Source organism: Dermochelys coriacea, chromosome 28 (assembly GCF_009764565.3).
Source record: "Dermochelys coriacea isolate rDerCor1 chromosome 28, rDerCor1.pri.v4, whole genome shotgun sequence".
NCBI lineage: Eukaryota > Metazoa > Chordata > Testudines > Dermochelyidae > Dermochelys > Dermochelys coriacea.
The window spans coordinates 5665774-5689317 of NC_050095.1; the positions used below are offsets into that span (position 1 = coordinate 5665774).

The following is a 23544-nucleotide window of genomic DNA, read 5'->3' on the forward strand; positions in this document are numbered from 1 at the left end:
TTCAATCTTTGTTCCTCAGGTGCTTTCAGGAGTTCTCTTGTGTGGGGAATGAGGCCAAGAGATGATGTCACACCCCACCTTTTATAGTTTTTCCATATGGCGGGAACTCTTTGTTCCCAGTCCAGTTTGTGGAAAAATACAGGTACCAACATGGAGTTCAGTGTCATGTGGTCTGGTCACATGCCCTAGCATGCCCTGCTGCATCATAGTTGCCATGACTCATGGGCTGTCTGAAACATTCACAGGAAGGCTAAGCTCTTCCATGGTCCCTTGTCTTTGTTGGTGAGCCATCAGCACTGTCTGGCTTCTTCATCGTTGTACCTGAAAGGGTAGTTGTGGGTGTTACCCAGAGTAAGCACATTTGAAATACAGATACATAGTCAATATCCATAACTTCCACTGAATATGAGGTTTAGTGTCAGATAGGGCCTAATTTCAAGGCATAGGAGTTGGGAATGGAACTTCCCCTCTTTGTGCAACAGGAAATAACTCTCCAGTCAGGGCTGGGAAAACTTCCCAGACTCCCAGTGCAGGAGCCTGAATCTACTGACACTGCATTAGTTACCACCATCCCCAATCTTTGTGGCAACTGGTAACTTTATCAGTGATGATTTTATATTCTCTTCTAGGTAATTGATAAGAATGTTAAATAGCACAGGGCTAAGAACCAATCCTTGCGGGAACCTGCTAGAAAGAAATCCACTCAACCATGGTTCCCCTTTTACAATCACAGTTTTTAATCTATATAATATATGCCGTGTTTATTTGTATCTTTCTAGTTTTCTAGTCAAAATATTGTGTTGAACCAACTCATATGCCTTACAGAAGTCTAGGTATATTACATCAATACTATTAGTTGCAACCAAACTTTTGATCTCATCCAATAAGGATATCCAGTTAGTTTGATAGTATCTATTGTGTCTAAACCTTTGTTAACAGGTACTAATTATATTACCCTCCTTTAATTCTTTATTAATGAAATCCAGTATTGGCTGCTCCATTCTCTTGCCCAGTATTGATTTCAGACTAACACTCTTGTAACTAGCTGGATCATCTCTTTTACACTTTTTAAATATTGGCACAGCATTATCTTTATTCTGGACTTATGGAATTTCCCCAGTGTTCCAAGTCCTAATTAAAATCAACATTAACAGTCCACCACGCTCCTCCACCAGGTCTTTCAAAACTCTAGTTATCTTGACCTGCTGATTTAAACATGTCTAACTTTAATAGCTGCTGTTTAACGTCCTCATGAGTTATTGTTGGAATGGAAAGACTGTTGGCGTCAACATCTTATAATATGAGTTACATCATCTGTTTTTCTCCAAATCCAGGAGAGAAATATTTATTGAACACTTTAACCTCTTCTGCATTATTTTTGATAATTCTGCCTTTTCCATCAAGTTATTTACCACTGCGACTGTTGGGATTAATTTTGTACTTAATATACTTTTAAAAACTTCCTTCTTATTTTCATTGATTAATCATTGATTTCTGATAGCTTCCCTTACTAGTTTTCTACAATTCTAACCTTCTAACGTATATTCTTTACTATTGACTTCCCCTTTCTTCCATATATTTTATTTGGAGAGTGTTGGGATTCCTACCAGGGAGTCACCAGCAGGGTCCAGAGACAGCCCCGTCTCCTATATCAAGCTCTGGCTAGTAGCTATGTGATAAATGTGAAGACCCTGCCTCCATCTATCAGCTGGGAGATGCAAAGGTTCTCTCTTTCTACCCTCTGATGCATCCTGGCTGCAGGGTGCAGTGGGACTCATTTAGGTTAACATTTGCTTCCTGGAGCTTCCATTTACCTGGTGCTGCTGTTCCCTGAATAGTGGCATTGTGACTGGGGCAGCAGGTATTGAGTGTTGGACTCTTGCTCTTTCAGGGGCCATTGACTTTCGAGGAGGTGGCTGTGTATTTCACCAGGGAAGAGGGGGCTCTGCTGGACCCCAATGAGAGAGCCCTCTACAGGGATGTCATGCAGGAGAACTATGAGACGGTGGTCTTGCTGGGTAAGGAGTCCTGTCCCTTTGGTTATTAGAAGCTGTGGGGTCTCTAAAGAACCTCAGTAGTAATAACTTTATACCTTTATTCGTCATAGAAGTTTTGACAAGTTTCCTTGCCCCCTTTTTTTTGCCTTCTCTCCCACCCACTGGAATAATTTTTGGACATGTGCCTTTTTGGTGCCATAAGTCATTTTAAAAGTGCATATAATGTATCCTTATTGGCTACATTAATAACTACATTCATAACTGTAGCTTTCACGCCTTTTCCTTATTTTAAGAGGAAAATATGCCTCCTGTAGAATTCTAAATTAGGTAAATAGGTGTATGACTCATGCATGGCTTGTGTGACAGTCAGATGAGCTCCTCTTTTGATAGGAGAGCGTATAATGTTGCCCTTCAGGGTGAAGGGAGAACAGAGCTGTGGGAGGGGAGGAGAAGGGGGGAGTAGATAATTCTGGGGTACCAGGACATGGGGAGGGTGTGTTCATGGTTAGAGCTAAGAAGCGGCAGGGAGGGATGAGGTAGTGAAAGAAGAGGAGGGAACACAAGAAGAACCCAAGGTGCTGGGAGCTGGTTCCAGCTGAGAGTAATGGGAAGAAGGCTAGGGGAGTATGGAGGAAGGCACCCAGGCAGTGACCTGGGTGGGTCAATGGGAGGCAGGAGAGGTTTGGGGATCTAGAGCTGTGGGGGATCCCAGACCTTTAACCCCGAATCCCTACCCAAGCCTTGTTGTTTTAGAGCCTACACTTCAGTTTTATTTCTGTTTAGTTTCACTTAGTTAAACATTTCCCCCCCAAATACTATTATTTTAACTCTTGACCTCCCTCTCCCACTCATTACCCCCTTCCCATATAACCTCCCCATTTCTATGCATAGCCACCCTAGGCACCGATCCTGAGTCCTTGCTGCATTCCTCCCTCCCATAGCAGGGCCGCTACTCAGGCACAAACGGGCACTTTGTTGGTGATGTCACAGGGTGGTAGTGCAGCCTGTACCATTTTTACACCTATAAGATTACGTATTGGGGTACAACTTGCCCTTGTACATGGCTACTCAAAATTAATGGAGGAGATGAAATTTGGTGAAACACACAGAAACTAGATTTAATACAGACAGTTATAATTGAAATCATAGGCAAAAATCAATACACATAATGATTAGACTAAGATAAGTATAGTAAAGAGGGTCTTGCACTGTGCATACTTACAAGTTATGGACACAGTTGGAAACAAAGATCAAGGGGCAAGGGAGCCTATCAGAAGGGAGGCCCTGCTTCAATTTACACTGTTTCAGGGACCCGACAAAAGGAAAAAGTGGTTACTAGGAGAGGTATTTTACCCGCTTTCTTTTGGTAATAATATGGCTATATACCATATCTGCTCCTTTCTCTGATTACAGTAATGTCAATAGCTGCCCCAACCCATATGTGGCCTTTGGGAAGTCCATAATTAAGGATCAAGCATTAATACTCATGATTTACATCACGTATTTCTTAATAATTCCACTATATGAATGCGGTCTAACTGCTGAGATAGTGCATAGCAACCTAATTGCTAAAGCCGCCCCAAGCTTCCTTCTTTCAGAATCCTGTGGCGTATTGCACCTTCTTGTGGTTACTTGTTAATCTCTCAAAATGAGGGTGCGAAATATCTGACCTAGGATTCTCTCCTTAGGCCTATTCAGGTAAATCCCAGACTTCAGCATAACTACTCCCATTACATGAATAATGTAGCTGGAGTCGATGTACCTTAGGTCGAGTTACCGCAGGGTCTACTTACCTAACTCTTCTCGTCAGGGTAGAGTACAGGGCTCAACTGAAGAGCGATCTGCAGTCAATTTGGCGGGTCTTTACTAGACCCCCTACATTGATCACCGGTGGATCGATCTCAGAGCTTTGATTCCGGCTGTAGTGTAGTCCCTGGCCTTGATAACCCACTTATTTATTTTTACCTCCTGGCCCCTCCACACATGTTCCAAGCTAATAAGTAATACTCTGCTCATGACATTTTACCTGTAACGAGTATAAAATTGCCCACAAGACATGGTGGTCATAGATCATAAAATTAGGTTGGGGTCAACAGAAGTGAGAGTTTGGAAAGAGTCTTGTCCCCCTTCTCCCCATCTGCAGCAGCCACAAGCTGTCTCCCCTCCAGGCTCCTTGGATCTTTGAGCCTGGCCCTCCTGAAGTTGCATGGCCCCATTCTTGTTTCTTACATTCTCTTTTTCTGGAAGAATTAGAGGCTGTTGCTCCTGAATTTTAGTGTTTAATTTTCCAGCCTTCTGCACACACTGGGGGAGTTAACTCTCCCTCCCATTACACCTGAGTCAGTAGATTTCCTCATTCCCCAAAATGTGCTTTTGCGATGTCACAGTTCTGGGGTAACTAAGCCTTTAACCTGCCTCCATGGTCGGCTCAAGGAACGCCATCTCAGGTATCAGGCCTCTACCCAGCCCCTCTCTACGGATAGGGACCCACATGCCTCTCCTTTTTGACCATGGTTTGAGGATTGCAGCTTGTCCTTCACTGTGTTTGCTGGACTAACATCCAGTTCCTGTGCTTTGCTTTTGTTGCTGGCACAAAATGCCCGAGGCAGGCAATAGCTGGATTCGTTGCCCAGTGTGCATCGCCCAATAATCACAACGGGGTGAAGAAGTAGAAAAGTTTATTTGAAGCTTCAAGTGGTACAGGGAGACAACAATCTCAAATCCTGCACACCAGTGCAAGCAGTTACACATATTTTATTTACATTCATTCTTTAGCATGCTTATCCAATAGCAAGCTCTCCTAAGTATCCATATAGCCAATCCGATATACCGGCCAGTTCCCCTTTTTCCTCTTATCATCTATTCCCTCATATATGGAGTTGTTTGTTCAGCACTATCTAACATTCCTGTCCTGCTTGACCTAATCTTGCTCCAGCCAGTCTGTGCCTGCAATACACTGTTGCAAATTTCTGAGCCTGAAGGCTGTGAGTATCTCCAGGCAGAAAAGGAAAGGGGAGGGGGGGGCATCTGGGCCTAGAGTGAGGGGGCTTCATCGACACTCGTGGTCTTCCATCCCCTTGAGTTACCTAGTGGCCATGCCCGGTGTCCCCAACACTTTCTCTCCAAGGGCTGTGAGCAGTATGTGTGATGCTGATAGGATTTTTGATGATATTTGTATGATGGCAATACACACCTCTGTTTCCCTCTGTGATTGGTATTGCTATGATTATAAAGAGCAGGAGACATGAGCTTTTTTGTCATGTAGCTCTCATGGGGTGATATGAATGGGTAATTAAAACTGGCTGGGACCAACCTACGTGAATGGAATACCCGACAGAGAAGGGAATAATTGTCACCTGTCCATGGGAGGATCTCCGCTTGGCTGAGTGAAGCATACATGGACTCATTATGTTTCTGGGAGCAGGAAGAACTGGGCTTGCAGACACAGGGAGCTCTGCTGGGGCAAAGACTAATGGACAGGCACAGTGAAAGGAAACCAAACCTTTTTCTACAGTAGCATGGCTCAAGGGCATTGGCCAGCAGGGACTATATTGTCTTCTTCGCTTCCCTGTGCTAATCTAAGGACTTTCCAATGCTGTGTTTAACTTGACTAATAAACCCTGCTGTGTTTTAAAAGTCTTCCCAATGTCACAGCAAAACTTGCTCTGTGCACTGACTGAGGAACAGTCTCTGAAGAGGAGTGTCGTTCAGCTGGACCTGCTGGGCAGAGCTCACAGGTTGGAATAGGAGTGTTGAAGCCAGAGGCTCAGTTTCATGTGTTGAAGCTCCATGGCCCAACCTTGTGGAAGAGTGGGACTCTTTGGGAATTTTGTGAACTCAAGGGGCACCTTCCAAGGACTGTTTAAAAGCCAGCATATTGCACAGATCCTATGGATCCATGACAGTGTGCCCATGTGCCTTATGGGGAAAAGATATAAAACAAGAAAAGGATCTAAATGTATATTTACCATCACCCCCTCATCAGTCCTCGTGGGAATCCCTGATCAGTTCCAAAGTGTATTAAAACCTTCCTTAAAGGCTTACCTCTTGGTTATCAGGTCATGTCAGTTTTGTTAGAGGGCTTTCCCTTCACCCTCCCACTTCCCTGGTTCTTGTCATGCACACATCAAGCAGCAAAAGATCAAAAGTCTGAAGCGCAGATAATGCAATGCTTATTGGGGTTAGTTTCCAAGCAAGCATATTCCGAAGCCTTTCACACCAGTCAGGCTTATCTCTATATACGCCAATAGAGTTGGTTCCCCAGTGTTCCATTTCCCTCTCTGACGCCGCCGAGCGTTTTCCCTTTGTCCCCCTTCCCAGCTCTGATGCCGCAGAGCATTTTCCCCATGTCTCCCTTCCCAGCCTTGATGCCGCAGAGCCTGCCTGTGTCCCCGTTCCCTGTTCCCGTTCCCCCCCCACCATAACAAACATGATTCAAATTTCCCTTCCCCCTCCTGTTTGACCCCATTTATATAGTAATATTCTCAGCTATACCTTAACCAATCATTGTGCTGAAATTTAACTAACCAATCCTAACATATTGTAACATAATTCTCTAACCAATTATATCCCACTATCCTAATTAACTTACACCTAGCAAAATTAATTATACAGCAGACAGAAACAGTTAGAGAACCAGACTGATTAACAATGTAAAAGTGGTGACCATAAAGATAAAACCATACAGAAATGAGGGTTTCACAAACATAACCATTGATAAGTGATTTCTTGCCAGAGAGGATGCTATCAAACTAATTTTTCTTTAACCATCTTAAGATCTGTTTCTTTATCTGGTGGTGATGGGCACTATCCGGACAGGATCATCTTCCTAACAGCCCAATACCACCTTATTTCAATGTGACTGGTTTGGGATGTGAGGCTGTGACCCTACGCTTCCCAGTTTATGGCTGCCCCTGCGGCTTAGGCAAAGGCTTTAGCCTAAGAACAAGGCCTCAGACTATCCTAGTGAGAGAAGGCCCATAAACAGGCGGACTGTGATTTTGATTCTTTGTTGTTATACTCCTGTAACTAGCTAAGTGATAAAAATACACCTACATTCTTAAAGTATAGGCTTTACAGGCAGGCCTCAATATCTATATTCTAACAATGGGTTCTACTCCTTCCCCCATTCTGTGTCTGTCTTGTCTATTTAGATTGTAAATTCGTCAGGGCATGGGCCATCTACTGTTCTGTGTTTTGTACTTTGTCTAGCACAATGGAGGCCCACTGTTAGTTGGTCCTTAGGCACTAAGGTAATGAATATGATTTATAATAATAATAATAACTGTCCTGCCATTTTGAGCCAACGAAGATGGCCTTGGGATGTTACTGCTTAAAAATGAACTGGGATTAAAACCATGGACTATTCTTTTTGACAAGTATCCCACAAATTACACTGACCTTCCTTGTTTTCTTTGTGTGGAGTAGGGTTTCCAATTTCCAAACCTGATGTGATCTCGCAGTTGGAAAGAGGGGAAGAGCCATGGGTCCCAGACCTCCAGGTCTCTGAGAAAGAAGTGCTCCCGAGAGCTGCCTGCACAGGTGAGCAATTAGTTAAACCAACGCAAAAACTGTTTGGGAATGCAGGAAACATTTGGGATGCCCTACAAAGACCCTGTGAGCTCTCCAAGTTCAGGGTTGTTCCCTGCAGATGTGGAATCATTAGGCAGATGTCCCTCATGGCTTCCCTCCTATTCTGACTAACAACTGGCAGCAGGTCCCTCCCCAATCTCGCTTTCCCCTGAATGTTCTGGTGAGATGCAGGTCAAAACTGACCCCTTCCTCTCTCCTCTGTGGAAGGGTTTGGGGAAAATCAGCTCCTGATAGGTTTGATCTCTCCCACAAATATTTTGGTTTGTTCATCCCTTTTTCCTTTCCTCTCTCTGAGATTTCCTTTTTTTCTGGTGCAGGGAGTGACCTATGTCTGGATTCCCTCCATCTCCCATCAGGTGATGGGATGGTGAGTGAGAATAAGGATGGGAAACCCCAGCAGAAATATGCTAAGCAAGTAAAACCACATGGAAAGTTATCAGGAAGATCCAAAGGGAATGTTTACGGGAGCTGTGCACTCCCAGTAAAAGCAAAAGCCTGTGGGACTGAGCAGATGCCAGAGGAAAACTTCAGTAGCCATTCAGATCTTATTACACATGACAGAATCAACTTGGAAGAAACACGCTACACATGCCATGAGTGTGGGAAAATCTTCAATCGGAGCTCAGAACTTCTCACACATTGGAGAACCCACACTGGAGAGAAACCGTACACGTGCTCTGAGTGCGGGAAAAGCTTCAATCGGAGCTCTGCCCTTATCACACATAGGAGAATCCACACGGGTGAGAAACCTTATGAATGCTCTGAGTGTGGGAAACGCTTCAGTCAGAGCTCAAACTTTAACGTACATCAGACAATCCACACAGGTGAGAAACCTTATGAATGCTCTGAGTGTGGGAAATGCTTCATTGATAGTTCAACCCTCATGTCACATCAGCAAATCCACACAGGAGAGACACCCCACACATGCTCTGAGTGTGGGAAAAGCTTTAATCGGAGCTCTCACCTTATCACACATCGTAGAATACACACAGGAGAGATGCCCTACACGTGCTCTGAGTGCGGGAAAAGCTTCAATCAGAGCTCTACCCTGAGCACTCATAGGAGAATCCACACAGGTGAGAAACCGTATGGATGCTCTGAGTGTGAGAAAAGCTTCAGGCATAGCTCAGCCCTCATCTCACATCGGAGAATCCACACAGGAGAGACTCCCTACACATGCGCTGAGTGCGGGAAAAGCTTCAATCACAGCTCTGCCCTAATCACACATCAGAGAATCCACACAGGAGAGAGGCCCTACACATGCGCTGAGTGCGGGAAAAGCTTCAATCAGAGGTCTGCCCTGATCGCACATCAGAGAATCCACACAGGAGAGGCACCCTACACATGCTTTGAGTGTGGGAAAGGCTTTAATCGGAGCTCTGCCCTGACCACACATCAGAGAATCCACACAGGTGAGAAACCTTATGGATGCTCTGAGTGTGGGAAACGCTTCATCGATAATTCAACCCTCATCTCACATCAGCGGATCCACACAGGAGAGAGGCCCTACACATGCTCTGAATGTGGGAAAAGCTTCAATCAGCGCTCAAACCTTACCACACATTGGAGAATGCACACGGGTGAGAAACCTTATGGATGCTCCGAGTGTGGGAAATGCTTCATTCGTAGTTCAGCCCTCATCTCACATCAGCGAATCCACACAGGAAAGACACCCCATACATGCTCCGAGTGTGGGAAAAGCTTTAGTGGGCACTCAGCCCTTATCACACATCGTAGAATCCACACAGGAGAGAAACTCTACACATGTTCTGAGTGTGGGAAAAGTTTCAATCAGCGCTCAAACCTTATCACACATAAGAGAATCCACACAGGGGATAAACCTTATGGATGCTCTGAGTGTGGGAAATGCTTCATTCGTCATTCAGCCCTCATCTTACATCAGAGAATCCACACAGGAGAGAAGCCCTACACATGCTCTGAGTGCGGGAGAAGCTTCAATCACAGCTCTGCCCTTATCACACATCAGCGAATCCACACAGGAGAGACGCCCTACACCTGCTCTGAGTGCGGGAAAAACTTCAGTCAGAGCTCGCACCTTATCAGACATCAGAGAATCCACACAGGAGAGACGCCCTACACATGCGCTGAGTGCGGGAAAAGCTTCAATCAGAGCTCAAACCTTATTGCACATCGGAGACTCCACATGAGTGAGCAACCTTATGGATGCTCTGAGTGTGGGAAACGCTTCGTTGATAATTCAACCCTCACCTCACATCAGCAGATCCACAGAGGAGAGACGCCCTACACATGCTCCGAGTGTGGGAAAAGTTTCAGTCAGAATGGGAGTCTTATCAGACATCAGAGAATCCACACGGGAGGGAAACCCTACATATGTTCTGAGTGCGGGAAACGCTTCAGTGATAGCTCAAGACTTATTAGACATCAGAAGACCCACATGAGAGAGAACTGTAATAAATGCCTTGACTAGTGCTGGCCAAAGATTTTTTTTTTAACCTTATTGTCCCACCACACCATTCTCCAGCAACCCACCTTGTGCCAGGGACCAGTCAGCTGGGCGATGTTTTAAATGTAACGAGCTGGGGCACGTAAAGGCCAACTGCCCCAAGAACCCGAACAGATTACAGTTCATTGCACAAGGGTCACACCAAAGGTCCTCAGGCCCAGATGCCTCCCAGAGATCCTCAGAGCGAAGGGAAACTGTGAGTGTGGGCAGGAAGAAGGTTATCATGTGGAGGGACACTGGAGCACAGGTGTCAGCTATCCACTAATCCTTAGTGGACCCCAAATTCATCAACCCAGAGGCCCAAGTGACGATTCAACCCTTCAAGTCAAACTCTTTTGACTTGCCTACAGCCAAGTTGCCTGTCCAGTACAATGGCTCGTGAGAAATGTGGACTTTTGCAGTCTATGATGATTATCCCATTCCCATGCTGCTGGGGGAAGACTTGGCCCACCATGTGAAGCTAGTCAAGAGGCTAACCTGCAGCCAGGCTAAGCAAGCCTTCATACCTAGCTCTGTTCCTGAGCCTTCTACAAGGGCCCAGTCTGTGTTATCAGAGATGCAGACTGAGGTGGTGGAGCCGGACCCCATGCCGACATCTGCGACAGCAGCAGTGGATCCAGTTGGTGAGACCCAGCCAGAGCCAGGCCCAGAACTGGAACTGGCAGAGCAACCAGCACCAGAACCATTGCTAGTACTGAATCCAGCGCTTGCAACCCTGTCTGCAACCCCAACACCAGAGGGCCCCACCGAGCCCGCCCTGGCAGCAGCCGATAAACCTATGCAAGAGGCTCATCCGGAGCCTGAACCCCAACCTAGTGCACCAGCAGAGAGCAATTCACAGTCAGTGGAAACAGCCCCATCACCTGCATCGCTTCCCAAGGGACCAAGCCCAGGTCCACAATCCAGTGAGGAACTGATGTCTCCAGCATCAAGGGAACAGTTCCAAGCCAAGCAGGAAGCAGATGAAAGCCTCCAGAGAGCTTGGACGGTGGCACAGAGCAACACACCACCTTTCAGTTCTCCTAATCAATCCCGGTTTGTTGTAGAAAGAGGACTTTTATACAAGGAAACTCTTTCTGGTGGGCACCAGGAGGGCTGGCATCCTCGTATACTGTTGGTAGTTCCAACTAAGTACCTGGTAAAGCTTTTGAGCTTAGCCCATGATCATCCTAGTGGCCATGCTGGGGTGAACAGGACCAAAGACCATTTGGGGAAGTCATTCTACTGGGACAGAATGGGCAAGGACGTTTCTACTTATGTCCGGTCTTTTGAGGTGTGCCAAAGAGTGGGAAAACCTCAAGACCAGGTCAAAGCCCCTCTCTAGCCACGCCCCGTCTTTGAGGTTCCCTTTCAGTGAGTAGCTGTGGATAAAAAAGACACCCAGAGGAAAGCAGTACATATGGACTTTAATGGATTTTGCCATGCAATGGCTGGAAGCAGTAGCTCTAAGCAACACTAGGGCTAAAAGTGTGTGCCAGGCATTAGCAGACATTTTTGCCAGGGTAGGTTGGCCCTCCGGCATCCTTACAGATTCGGGAACTAATTTCCTGGCAGGGATCATGAAAAGCCTTTGGGAAGCTCATGGGGTGAAACATTTGGTTGCCACCCCTTACCACCATCAAACAAATGGCCTGATGGAGAAGTTTAATGGAACTTTGGGGGCCATGGTACGTAAATTCATAAATGAGCACTCCAGTGATTGGGACCTAGTATTGCAGCAGTTTTTCTTTGCCTACAGAGCTGTACCATACCCAGTTTAGGGTTTTCACCATTTGAATTTGTGTATGGCCATGAGGTTAAGGGGCCATTATAGTTGTTGAAGCAGCAATGGGAGGGTTTTACGCCTTCTCCAGGAACTAACATTCTGGACTTTGTAAACAACCTACAAAACACCCTCCGAACCTCTTTAACCCTTGCTAGAGAAAACCTAACAGATGCTCAAGAAGAGCAAAAAGCCTGGTATGATAAACATGCCAGAGAGCGTTCCTTCAAAGTAGGGGACCAGGTCATGGTCTTGAAGGCGCTCCAGGCCCATAAGATGGAATCATCATGGGAAGGGCCATTCATGGTCCAAGAGTGCCTGGGAGCTGTGCGCTATCTCATAGAACCCTCCCCCCCCAAAACCTAAAGCCTAAGGTGTACCATGTTAATTCTCTAAAGCCCTTTTACTCCAGAGAATTAAAGGTTTGTCAGATTGCAGCCCAGGGAGGAGATGACGCTGAGTGGCCTGAAGGTGTCTACTAGGAAGGAAAAAGTGATGGTGGCATGGAAGAGGTGAACCTTTCCAAGACCCTTGGACATATGCAGCGACAGCAGATCAAGGAGCTGTGCACTAGCTTTGCACATAGGTTCTCAGCCACCCCAGGATGGACCAAAAGGGCATATCACTCCATTGACACAGGTAATGCTCGCCCAGTTAGAGCCCAACCTTACTGGGTGTCTCCTCAAGCCAAAACTGCTATAAAAAGGGAGATCCAGGACATGCTACAGATGGGTGAAATCTACCCCTCTAACAGTGCATGGGCATCTCCAGTCATTCTAGTTCCGAAACCAGATGGAGAGATACGCTTTTGTGTGGACTACTATAAGCTAAATGCTATAACTCGCCCAGACAACTATCCAGTGCCACGCACAGATGAACTATTAGAGAAACTGGGATGGGCCCACTTCATCTCTACCTTAGACTTAACCAAGGGGTACTGAAAAGTATCTCTGGATGAATCGCCAAGGAAAGGTCAGGCTTCATCACCAATGTAGGGCTGTATGAATTTAATGTGCTCCCTTTCAGGCTGTGAAATGCATCCACCACTTTTTAAAAACTTGTAGATAGTCTCCTAGCAGGATTGGGAGAATCTGCACTCACCTACCTTGATGATGTGGCCATCTTTTCTGATTTATGGGCAGAACACCTGGAGCATCTGCAAAAAGTCTTTGAGCGCATAAGGGAGGCAGGACTAACCATTAAGGCTAAAACGTGTCAAATAGGCCTAAACAGAGTGACTTACCTTGGACACCAGGTGGGTCAAGGAACTATCAACCCTCTACAGGCCAAAGTGGATGCTATCCGAAAGTGGTCTGTCCCAAAGTCAAAGAAACAAGTCCAATCCTTTTTAGGATTGGCTGGATATTACAGGAAATTTGTACCGCACTACAGTCTAATCGCCACCCCACTGACAGACCTAACCAAAAAGAAACAGCTAAATGCAGTTCAGTGGACTGAAGAGTGTCAGAAAGCCTTTAACCAGCTTAAAGCAACACTCATGTCTGACCCTGTGCTAAGGGTCCCAGACTTTGACAAACCATTCCTAGTAACCACAGTTGCATCCGAGCGTGGTGTGGGAACAGTTTTAATACAGGAAGGACCGGATCAAGAATTCCATCCTACCGTTTTTCTCAGCAAAAAACTGTCTGATGGGGAAGCCACTGGTGAATCAGCGAAAAGGAATGTTATGCCATTGTATAAGCACTGGAAAAACTACGCCCATACGTTTGGGGACAGCGTTTCCATCTGCAAACTGACCATGCTGCACTGAAGTGGCTTCATACCGTCAAGGACAATAACAAAAAACTTCTTCGGTGGAGTTTAGCTCTCCAGGATTTTGATTTTGAAATACAACACATTTCAGGAGCTTCTAACAAAATGGCTGATGCACTCTCCCATGAAAGTTTCCCAGAATCAGCTGGTTAAAATCATCCTTGAAATGTGAAAAATATTGTTAGTTTTTTATATAATCAGTAGTATATCTAGAGGTGCTTGTGTCTTATTAACTCTGTTTTCTCCTAGAGCCTCAGAAAGAAATCACAGCCAGTGTGGTACAGGCTGTCCAGCACCATCTGTGATTTAAGTGGCGAGTCATAACCATACAGCTAAGGGTAGCCAAAAGGACCAATGGGGAAAGAAGATACTTTCAAATTTTGGGGCAGGGGTGGAAGGCTTTGTTTTGTGTGTTCTCTTGGGAAGCAGAAAAGCATCAGGTCAGAAAACTCCTTCTTCTATAAACCATCCTAAAAGTCTCTCATATTAAAAAAAAATTGTAAGTAAAAGCCAGGCAAGGCGTGTTAGATTATCTTTTGTTCTGCTTGTGAATTTTCCCTATGCTAAGAGAGAGGTTTATTCCTGGTTTTTTTGTAACTTTAAATGTTTGCTTAGAGGGGAATCCCCTGTGTTTTCAATCTTATTACCCTGTAAAATTATCTTCCATCTTGATTTTACAGAGGTGTTTCTTTTACTTTTTTTTTCCTTTATAATAAAAGTTCTGTTTTTAAGAATCTGATTGGGGTTTTTAGTGTCCTAAAAACCCAAGGGTCTGGTTTGTACTCACCTTGTTTACTCTCAAGCCTCCCCAGGAAAGGGGAGAAGGGCTTTGGGGCATATTATGGGGAAACAGGAACTCCAAGTGGGCCTTTTCCTAAATCTTTGTCTAACTCACTTGGTGTGGTGGCAGCAATACCATTCCAAGGACAAGGAAGAATTTGTGCTTTGGGGAAGTTTTTAAACCTAAGCTGGTAGAAATAAGCTTAGGGGGTCTTTCATGTGGGTCCCCACATCTGTACCCTAGAGGTCAGAGAGGGGAGGGAACCCTGACACCATGCATTTGGCTCCCAAAGCAGTTGTGGCCCATGCCCTGCAGGAGGTCGCTCCTGAAGATATCTCCTTCCTAATCAGGTGCATGTTGCCTATTATTTGGGAAATGCAATCCCTATCTAGGTAGGGATGGGAAAAATGGAAGTGACGTTCCTCTTCAGCTCACCCCTGGGAGATGCTGCAAATGTGTAGAAAATGAAATCCATGTTGAATGTGATATAGCTGCAGAAAGACACCGATTTTTAATAGATACCTGAGATTTGGTGTCTTACAGGGATTCTAAGCAGCACCTGAATTTAGTCCCTAATTTAAATCTATGCCACCAGATTAAAGAAATAAAAGGGCATATTTGGGGGATTTATACCTCACTATCACTACTGATATGTTGTGTGGTTGGTGAAGAATTCTACACCAGAGAAGTGTAAAATTACTCCAAGTAAGGTCAAATATTTGACAAGAACTCAGGTAGAAATTGCAGGTACTAGTGGTTGATTTTTACCCCACAGATGGAAGCTATGGTGACCTGTGGTAAACTATTTTTTAGAACCCTGCTCCCTCGTTAAGTGGCATTGATCACACTCCTAAAGGATGCCATGATTAAATTGGGCACAACTGTCTTTTACCATTTGGATCCAAAGTTTCATGAAGCAATGAGAGAATTATAGAAGATTAGGGTTGGAAGAGACCTCAAGAGGTCATCTAGTCCAACCCCTGCTCAAAGCAGAACCAACACCAACTAAATCATCCCAGTCAGGGCTTTGTCAAGCCAGGCTTTAAAAACCTCTAAGGATGGAGATTCCACCACTTCCCGAGGAAACCCATTCCAGTGCTTCACCACCCTCCTAGTGAAATAGTTTTTCCTAATATCCAACCTAGACCTCACCCACTGCAACTTGAGACCACTACTCCTTGTTCTGTCATCTGCCACCACTGAGAACAGCCGAGCTCCATCCTCTTTGGAACCCCCCTTCAGGTAGTTGAAAGCAGCTATCAAATCTCCCCTCACTCTTCTCTTCCGCAGACTAAATAACCCCAGTTCCCTCAGCCTCTCCTCGTTATTCATGTGCCCCACCCCCCAATCATTGTCGTTGCCCTCTGCTGGACTCTCTCCAATTTGTATATATCCTTTCTGTAGTGGGGGACCCAAAACTGGACACAATACTCCAGATGTGGCTTCACCAGCGCCGAATAGAGGGGAATAATCACTTCCCTTGATCTGCTGGCAATGCTCCTACTAATGCAGTTCAGTATGCCGTTAGCTTTCTTGGCAACAAGGGCACATTGCTGACTAATATCCAGCTTCTCATCCAATATAATCCCCAGATCGTTTTCTGCAGAACTGCTGCTTAGCCAGTCGGACCCCAGCCTGTAGCGGTTAATGGGATTCTTCCATCCTAGGTGCAGAACTCTGCACTTGTCCTTGTTGAACCTCATCAGATTTCTTTTGGCCCAATACTCCAATTTGTCTGCGTCACTCTGGACCCTATCCCTCCCCTCCAGCTTATCTATCTCTCCTCCCAGCTTAGTGTCATCTGCAAACTTGCTGAAGGTGCAATCTATCCCATCACCCAGATCATTAAGAAATACGTTTAACAAAACAAGCCCCAGGACCGACCCCTGGGGCACTCTGCTTGATACTGGCTTCCAACTAGACATTGAGACATTAATCACTACCCGTTGAGCATGACAATCTAGCCAGCTTTCTATCCACCTTATAGTCCATTTATGCAATCCATACTTTTTTAACTTGCTAGCAAGAATACTCTGGGAGAAAATATCAAAAGGTTTGCTAAACTGAAGATATCTCACATCCACCGCTTACCCCATATCCACAGAGCCAGTTATCTCATCGTAGAAGGCAATAGGTTGGTCAGGCATGACTTTCTCTTGGTGAATCCATGTTGACTGTTCCTGATCACCTTTCTCTCCTCCATGTGCTTCCAAATGGTTTCCTTGAGGACCTGCTCCATGATTTTTCTAGGAACTGAGGTGAGGCTGACCGGTCTGTAGTTCTCTGGGTTCTCTTCCTTCCTTTCTTTAAAGATGGGCACTATATTTGCCTTTTTCGAATCATCCGGGACCTCCCCTGATCGCCACGAATTTTCAAAGATAATGGCCAATGGCTTTGCAATCACATCAGCCAACTCCCTCAGCACCCTCGGATGCATTAGATCTGGACCCGTGGACTTGTGCATGTCCAGCTTTTCTAAATAGTCCTTAACCTGTTCTTTCACCACTGAGGGCTGCTCACCTCCTCCCCATACTGTGTTGCCCTGGACAGCAGTGTGGGAGCTGACTTTGTCTGTGAAGACCAAGGCAAAAAAAGCATTGAGTACTTCAGCTTTTTCCACATCATCTGTCACTAGGTTGCCTCCCCCATTCAGTAAGGGGCCCACCCTTTCCCTGATCTTTTTTTTGTTGCTAACCTACCTGTAGAAAGCCTTCTTGTTACCCTTCACATCCATTTCTAGCTGCAGCTCCAGTTGTGTTTTGACCTTCCTGATTACACTCCTGCATGCTCAAGCAATATTTTTATACTCCTCCCTAGCCTTCTGAATAATTTTCCACTTCTTGTAAGATTCCTTTTTGTGTTTAAGCTCACCAAAGATTTCACTGTTAAGCCAAGCTGGTCGCCTGCCATATTTGCTATTCTTTCTGCACATGGGATGGTTTATTCCTGTGCCCTTAATAAGGCTTCTTTAAAATACAGCCAGATTTCCTGAACATCTTTCCCCCTTATCTTGGCTTCGCAGGGGATCCTGTCCATCAGTTCCCTAAGGGAATCAAAGTCTGCTTTTCTGAGGTCCAGGGTCCATATTTTGCTACTCTCCTGTCTTCCTTTTGTGAGGATCCTGAACTCAACTATCTCATAGTTACTGCTGCCCAGGTTACCACCCACTTCTACTTCCCCTACCAATTCTTCCCTGTTTGTAAGCAGCAGGTCAAGAGGAGAATGGCTCCTGGTTGGTTCCTCCAGTAGTTTCACCAGGAAGTTGTCCCCAACACTCTCCAAAAACTGCCTGGATTGTCTGTGTACAGCTGTATTGCTCTCCCAGCAGATGTCGGGGTGATTGAAGTCCCCCAGCAAAACCAGGGCCTGTGATCTGGAAACTTCTGTTAGTTGTCCAAATAAAGCCCCATCTATCTCATGGTCCTGGTCCAGTGGTCTATAGCACACACCCACCAGGACATCACCCTTGTTGCCCTCACTTCTAAAATTAACCCAAAGACTCTCAACAGGTTTTTCTCTAGTTTCATAGCTCTGAGCAATCATACTACTCTCTTACATACAATGCAACTCCTCCACCTTTCCTCCCCTGCCTGTCCTTCCTGAACAGTTTATACCCATCCATGACAGTGCTCCAGTCATGTGAACTGTCCCACCAAATCTCTGTTATTCCAATCACATCATAGTTCTTTGACTGTGCCAGGACTTCCAATTCTTCCTGCTTGTTTCCCAGGCTTCTTGCGTTCGTTTACGTGTGCCTAAGATAACTAGCTGACTGCCCTGCTTTCCCAGTATGAATCAGGAGGCCCCCCTGTTGCATCCTCCTCCTTATGTTTTCTCCCGGTATCCCACTTCCCAGCTTACCTCAGGGCTTAGGTATGATGAAGTGGGACTGTTCTTAATATTTCCTCTGAATACTGTAGCGGTGCCTCAGTTTCCCCTATGCATTTCTTAAGTCTCTAGATGGTGGGATAAAGGGGTGTAATTATTGCGGAGCAAAGGGCCAGTGTATATAAATGGCTGAAACTCTGTCTCCTGGAAACTGATGGCCTGGGCCCTTCACCCCTGCAAGGTGATAGCTAAAGGTGTTGGAGAACTAAGGAATCAGGTGACCTCCTGGCCCAGGAAAGGGACAAAGCCCAGAGGAGGAGGGGCTGGAGAGGGAGTCATTTTGAAGCTGGCTGGTGATGTGGAGTGAAGTGCAGATGTGGTTGTCAGGCTCACTGCCCTCCAAAATGGACCCGGCTGAGAGGTCCTGTTCTCTGTATCTACAAGCTCTGTTTCAGACTGTGTTCCTGTCATCTAATAAACCTCTGTTTTACTGGCTGGCTAAGAGTCATGCCTGACTGGGAGTTGGGGGGCAGGACCCTCTGGCTTCCCCAGGACCCCGCCTGGGCGGACTCACTGGGGGAAGCGCACGGAGAGGCAGAGAATGCTGAATGCTCCAAGGTCAGACCCAGGAAGGTGGAAGCCATGTGAGCTTCTTACCCTGAAGACAGTCTGCTCCCAGAGAGGACACTTCACCAGAGTCCTGACTGGCTTCATAGGGAGCAGTTCCAGAGCATCGCCTGGGGACTCCATGACAACTGTTACTGTCCCCCGGCGAACCTAGTTTAAAGCCCTCCTCACTAGGTTAACAACCCTGTCTGTGAAGATGCTCTTCCCTCTCTTTGTTAGGTGGATTCCACCTCTCCCTAGCAATCCTTCTTCCCAGAACAACATTCCATGGTCGAGGAATCCAAAGCCCTCTCTCTGACACCACTTGCATAACCATGCATTTACCTCCACAATTTGACAGTTCCTACCTAGGCCTTTTCCTTCAACAGGGAGGATGGATGAAAACATGACTTGCACCTCAAACTCCTTTATCCTTCTTCCCAAAGCCACGTAGTCTGCAGTGACCCACTCAAAGTCATTCTTGGCAGTATCGTTGGTGCCCATGTGGAGAAATAGGAAGGGCTAGCAGTCTGAGGGCTTGATCAGTCTCAGCAGACACTCCATCACATCCTGAATTCTAGCTCCAGGCAAGCAGCACACTTCTCGAATCTCTCGGTCTGGTCAGCAGATGGATGACTCCATCCCCCTTAGGAGAGAGTCTCTGACCACCACTACCCATCTCCTCCTTTTGGGAGTCATGGTCGTGCAACCCCCATCCCTTGGACAATGCATCTTATGCCTTCTGGTTGATGGGGTCTCCTTCTGATCCCTAGATTGCTCTTCCAAATCATTCTCCACAGCAGAACCTGTGCAGAGAGCCTGAAAACGGTTTCTTACCTCTGTCTGCATAGGGGGTACATGGGTTCTCATTCTTCTTCTTGAGGTCACATGGTGCCAGTTTTCTTCCCCATTCTGCACTGCCCTCTCTGATTCTTCGGCATGTTGTGCCTCCAGAACCAAACGCTGACTTCTGTCCAGAAAGTCTTCCTTTTCCCTGATGCAACACAAGGTTGATACTTGCATCTCTAGTCCTTTTAACCTGCTTTTCCAATATGAAGACCAGTTTGCACTTTGTACAGACAAAGTTGCTTCTGTCCTCTGGGAGAAAGACAAACATGGCACATCCTGTGTCAGTCACAACAGCTGATTGATCACCATCCATGTCTTCCTTCTAAAAACATCCTCAGATGTTGTGTTTACTTCTTACAGAAGCCTGAAAGGTAAAAACACTCTGTGGGAACTCCCCCCAGGCAAACTCCCATGGAATAGCTGATTCCTTCAGAGCCATTCCATGCCTATGGGTCCCAATCTGGCTGCCTTGTTGAACAAGAAGCACTTCCATGCTGGGCAAATGATGGTAGCCAATGAGGAAATGTATCCGATTCCAAGTTCAGACTGCAGGATCCATGACTGCTCAGTCCAGAATCTGTGGTTTGGTCTCTTCGTTTTGCTCTAGAGTCTAATGCAGTTGTATCACTTCTCCACCTCCTGCTACTTTGAAAGATTAGAAAGTGTGAAAATAGAGCACAGATGGTTTTTCTCATGATGCAACTTTGCCAAGTGGTGTGAGACCCCTTCCACCCACACTTATGGGAGAAGATTCGGGGAGAAATGAACTCACAGAAATGGAAGGCTACTAGGTTATTGTAGAATGTGACTTCACACAAAGCTGACTGGGTGGAAATGGGAATTAAGAGAAAACTGCCCTGTCTGTTTATATTTTGTAATCGTTGAATAAGTTGTTACCAGCGACAATGAAATTAAACATGAAGTTAATGAGTGTAATGTAAGAGGCTGATTATGTGATAACTTTCAGTATTACAATATAATTCAGGTTTTCTTCTAGTTCTCTCCCTGCTCCCTCCTACTACATAGGAAATAGTGGCTAATCCTGAAATTAAAACCTCATTCCAAATAAATTAGAGTGGGGAATATGTTAGAGAAATAACATGTATGGGAATAGAGAACCAGTATAGACTGTATTTATTTCTATTTCAAATGGAATTTATTTTGATAAATTTTAAATCTTCTGTTGAGAGGAAAATTACTTGAGACAAGATTTGGAACCTTTTACCCAGTTAAAGGATAACAGCTACACAGTTCCCCAGGTCTCTTGTTTGCAAAGCAAAGATGTCAAAATCTAAAATGATGATGGATGTGTGATGATAGCTTTTCTGGGTTGTTTTTTTTTTTTTGGTTTGGTTTTTTAATGTAATTTTTGTTTTGTTTTTGCAACCAGTTATTTTTATAGGTGCTGAGGCCCCTTCTCCTTTTGAGCACAACTGTTTAACCCTCAGGCCTGGATCTTGAAACCTCCTCAGAACTGGCCTTGTGTTTCTTTTATGTTTGATATCTTTTGTTTCACATATCCACACCACACTACATGCGGTTCACAGCAACGGATACTTTGAGAAACCTGCTGGGTTAAGTGGGCCTTTTCCAAATTGCCATTGGCCTGGACACATCTGTATCAAAGGAGTGGCTCGCACCTGATTTGCCCAGAGACCTCGGGGGCAGGGTGGTAAGATAAGTAGGAATTGACAACAATAAAGTTAAAGATAAGGGTTAAAGACCTTCACCTTTTAGGTCAACAAGCCTGTTCTGTTCATTCCATCTGAAGCATCTGGCACTGGTCACTCTTAGGCAGCACATTGGGTTAGATGGACCATTGGTCTGACCCAGTATGACCAGTCTTGCGTTCTTATGTTATGTAAGCCATGGTTTTGCTGCTAAACCCAGGGTTGTGAGTTCAATCCTTGAGGGGGACATTTGGGATCCGCAGCAAAAATTGGGGATTGGTCCTGCTTTGAGCAGGGGATTGGACTAGATGATCTCCTGAGGTCACTTCCAACCCTGGTATTCTATGATTCTATTATCTACTGCCTTGTCTACAGTGTCAAGTTTCTGTGCAGTAAAGCAGCTTTCTGAGGTGTAACTTCTGAGGTGAGCACATGGCCAAGCCACTTAGTGTGCAGAAACTGTGCAATTGCAGCTCTGTAAAAAAAGCCACCCTAATAGGAGTACAGCTTTCTGCACCGGGGTACAGCGCTGCTGTGCCCATGTAGACACCCTGGTCGATTACAGCACTGCGATTGGCCTCCAGGAGGTGTCCCACAATCCCTGTTCTCGCCTCTCTGGTCATCAGTTTGAACTCTATTGCACTTCCCTCAGGTGACCAACCCTGAACCCCCATCCCTTACGTTCCTTGGGAATTTTGAAATTCCCCTTCCTGTTTGCTTGGTGATGCATGCAGTGGCCTTAGCGCAACTTTCCAGGTAACCAGGCCTGCTCCACGCACCAGGCGACCCCCACTTGGAGCAATGTTGAGTTGCTGAACCTCATCAGCATTTGGGGAGAGGAGGCTGTCCAGTCCCAGCTGCGCTCCAGCCTGAGCAATTATGATACCTATGGACAGTTTCACGATGCATAAGAGAAAGGGGCCATAATCAGGACATAATGCAGTGCAGGGTAAAAGTGAAGAAGCTGCAGAATGCCTAGTACACCGAGAGTAGACTGAGCCAGAAGGAGGAAATCTTGGACAGGGATCTGTAGGCTGAGAGGGATCCAGAGGCAGAGGAGGACTCAGAGGTCAGAAATGCATGCAGCCAGGAGTTCTTCTCCACCCTGGAGGAGGCTAGCCAGTCACAGCTGTTGGAGCTTGGCAAAGCTGAAATAGGAGAGGAGGCCCCTGGTACGTGGCTTTGATTTTGGGAATCACTGAAGCGAGTTGTTGGGGGCAGGAGGGTTGCAGAAAGCAGATTTGTGTCTGTATGATGTGCGTACCACCATATACCTAGCCTGAGTGGAAGAACAGGGTGATGATTGACTCCCTCACTTCACAGGAATCTGCCCCAGAGATCTCCATGAAAATCTCATGGAGATACTGGGCAATCTGCTGACTCAGGTTCTTTGGCAGAACTGCTTTGCTTCTTGCGCCATTAAGAGTAACTTTCCTGCATCACTCTGCCGTCCCCGGGTGGGGAGGGTGAGACCATTGTGGAACACAGGCGAGCCACATGAGGGCCAGGGCAGAAGCCACAGTGTTGGAGAAGATCCTCCCTTGATTCCCTGCTCACTCTCAGCAGCGAGATATCTTCCATAATGAACACAGCCTGTGGAAAATGTGAGCACCGGAATGATTATAAGGCCCCCCTACAGTGCTGTCTCTCCCCAAGAGCCACGTGCCCAGTTTACATTACTGTCCTGGAACAGTGATTTCCCCTGCCCCTGCTGTTACCATTTTGGGGGTCTTGTGGCTCATGTGTGCTTGCCTGGGTTAGCCAGTTAGTGATAGGTATGTGAATAGTGGCTGTGTTTTAAATCACTGCCTCAGTGGTCTCTGTGTTGCAAATAATACTGCTTCTGTAAAATGTTGAATGGCTATGCAGAATTAGAAAGTGGCCAAGAAGAACTAAAGAGAACTTTCTGCATAATGTCATGATGCACTCCAGAGCTGAAAAACAAAAATTGAAGGAGTTGCCGGACAGTGAGAAGAGGGACCAAAAGGAAAACGGTGCGCCAGAATGAAGCCACAGAGCAGCTCTTAAATGTTCTGAACATCTGAAATGTTCAACAGTTATTGGCTTTCAGCTTCAAATTGCTGTCTCAAGCCATCCCTGATCCTTATGGCCCTGCGCTGCACTACTATAATAGCCCTGGTCTCTGGTTGTTCAAACGTGGCTATAAGCATAGAAATATTCTCATCAGCCATGTTCAGCCT

At 45.9% G+C, this 23544-nt stretch overlaps 3 protein-coding genes across 36 annotated transcripts in view; 1 reads left to right on the forward strand and 2 right to left on the reverse strand.

Annotated features, from left to right (window-relative positions):
* Positions 1–23544, forward strand: part of LOC119849376 (zinc finger protein 420-like) — a 3142523-nt gene that overhangs the window by 2995892 nt on the left and 123087 nt on the right. For 15 of the 30 annotated variants that reach the window (XM_043503761.1, XM_043503760.1, XM_043503764.1 and 12 more), the window contains 2 exons: positions 7425–7538; positions 7907–10167. The exons of 5 other annotated variants lie outside the window; for them this stretch is intronic. In XM_043503761.1, coding sequence (XP_043359696.1) covers positions 7425–7538; positions 7907–10038 — 2246 coding nt within the window. In that variant the 3' untranslated portion in view covers positions 10039–10167. Of the gene's footprint in view, positions 1–7424; positions 7539–7906; positions 10168–23544 lie in introns of those variants that run through there. 10 more of the 30 variants (XM_043503775.1, XM_043503774.1, XM_043503741.1 and 7 more) reach the window with 9 other exon arrangements.
* LOC119849403 (zinc finger protein 501-like) overlaps positions 1–23544 on the reverse strand; it is a 1099011-nt gene that overhangs the window by 840801 nt on the left and 234666 nt on the right. The gene's annotated exons all lie outside the window — the stretch shown is intronic.
* LOC119849388 (zinc finger protein OZF-like) overlaps positions 1–23544 on the reverse strand; it is an 875044-nt gene that overhangs the window by 326453 nt on the left and 525047 nt on the right. The gene's annotated exons all lie outside the window — the stretch shown is intronic.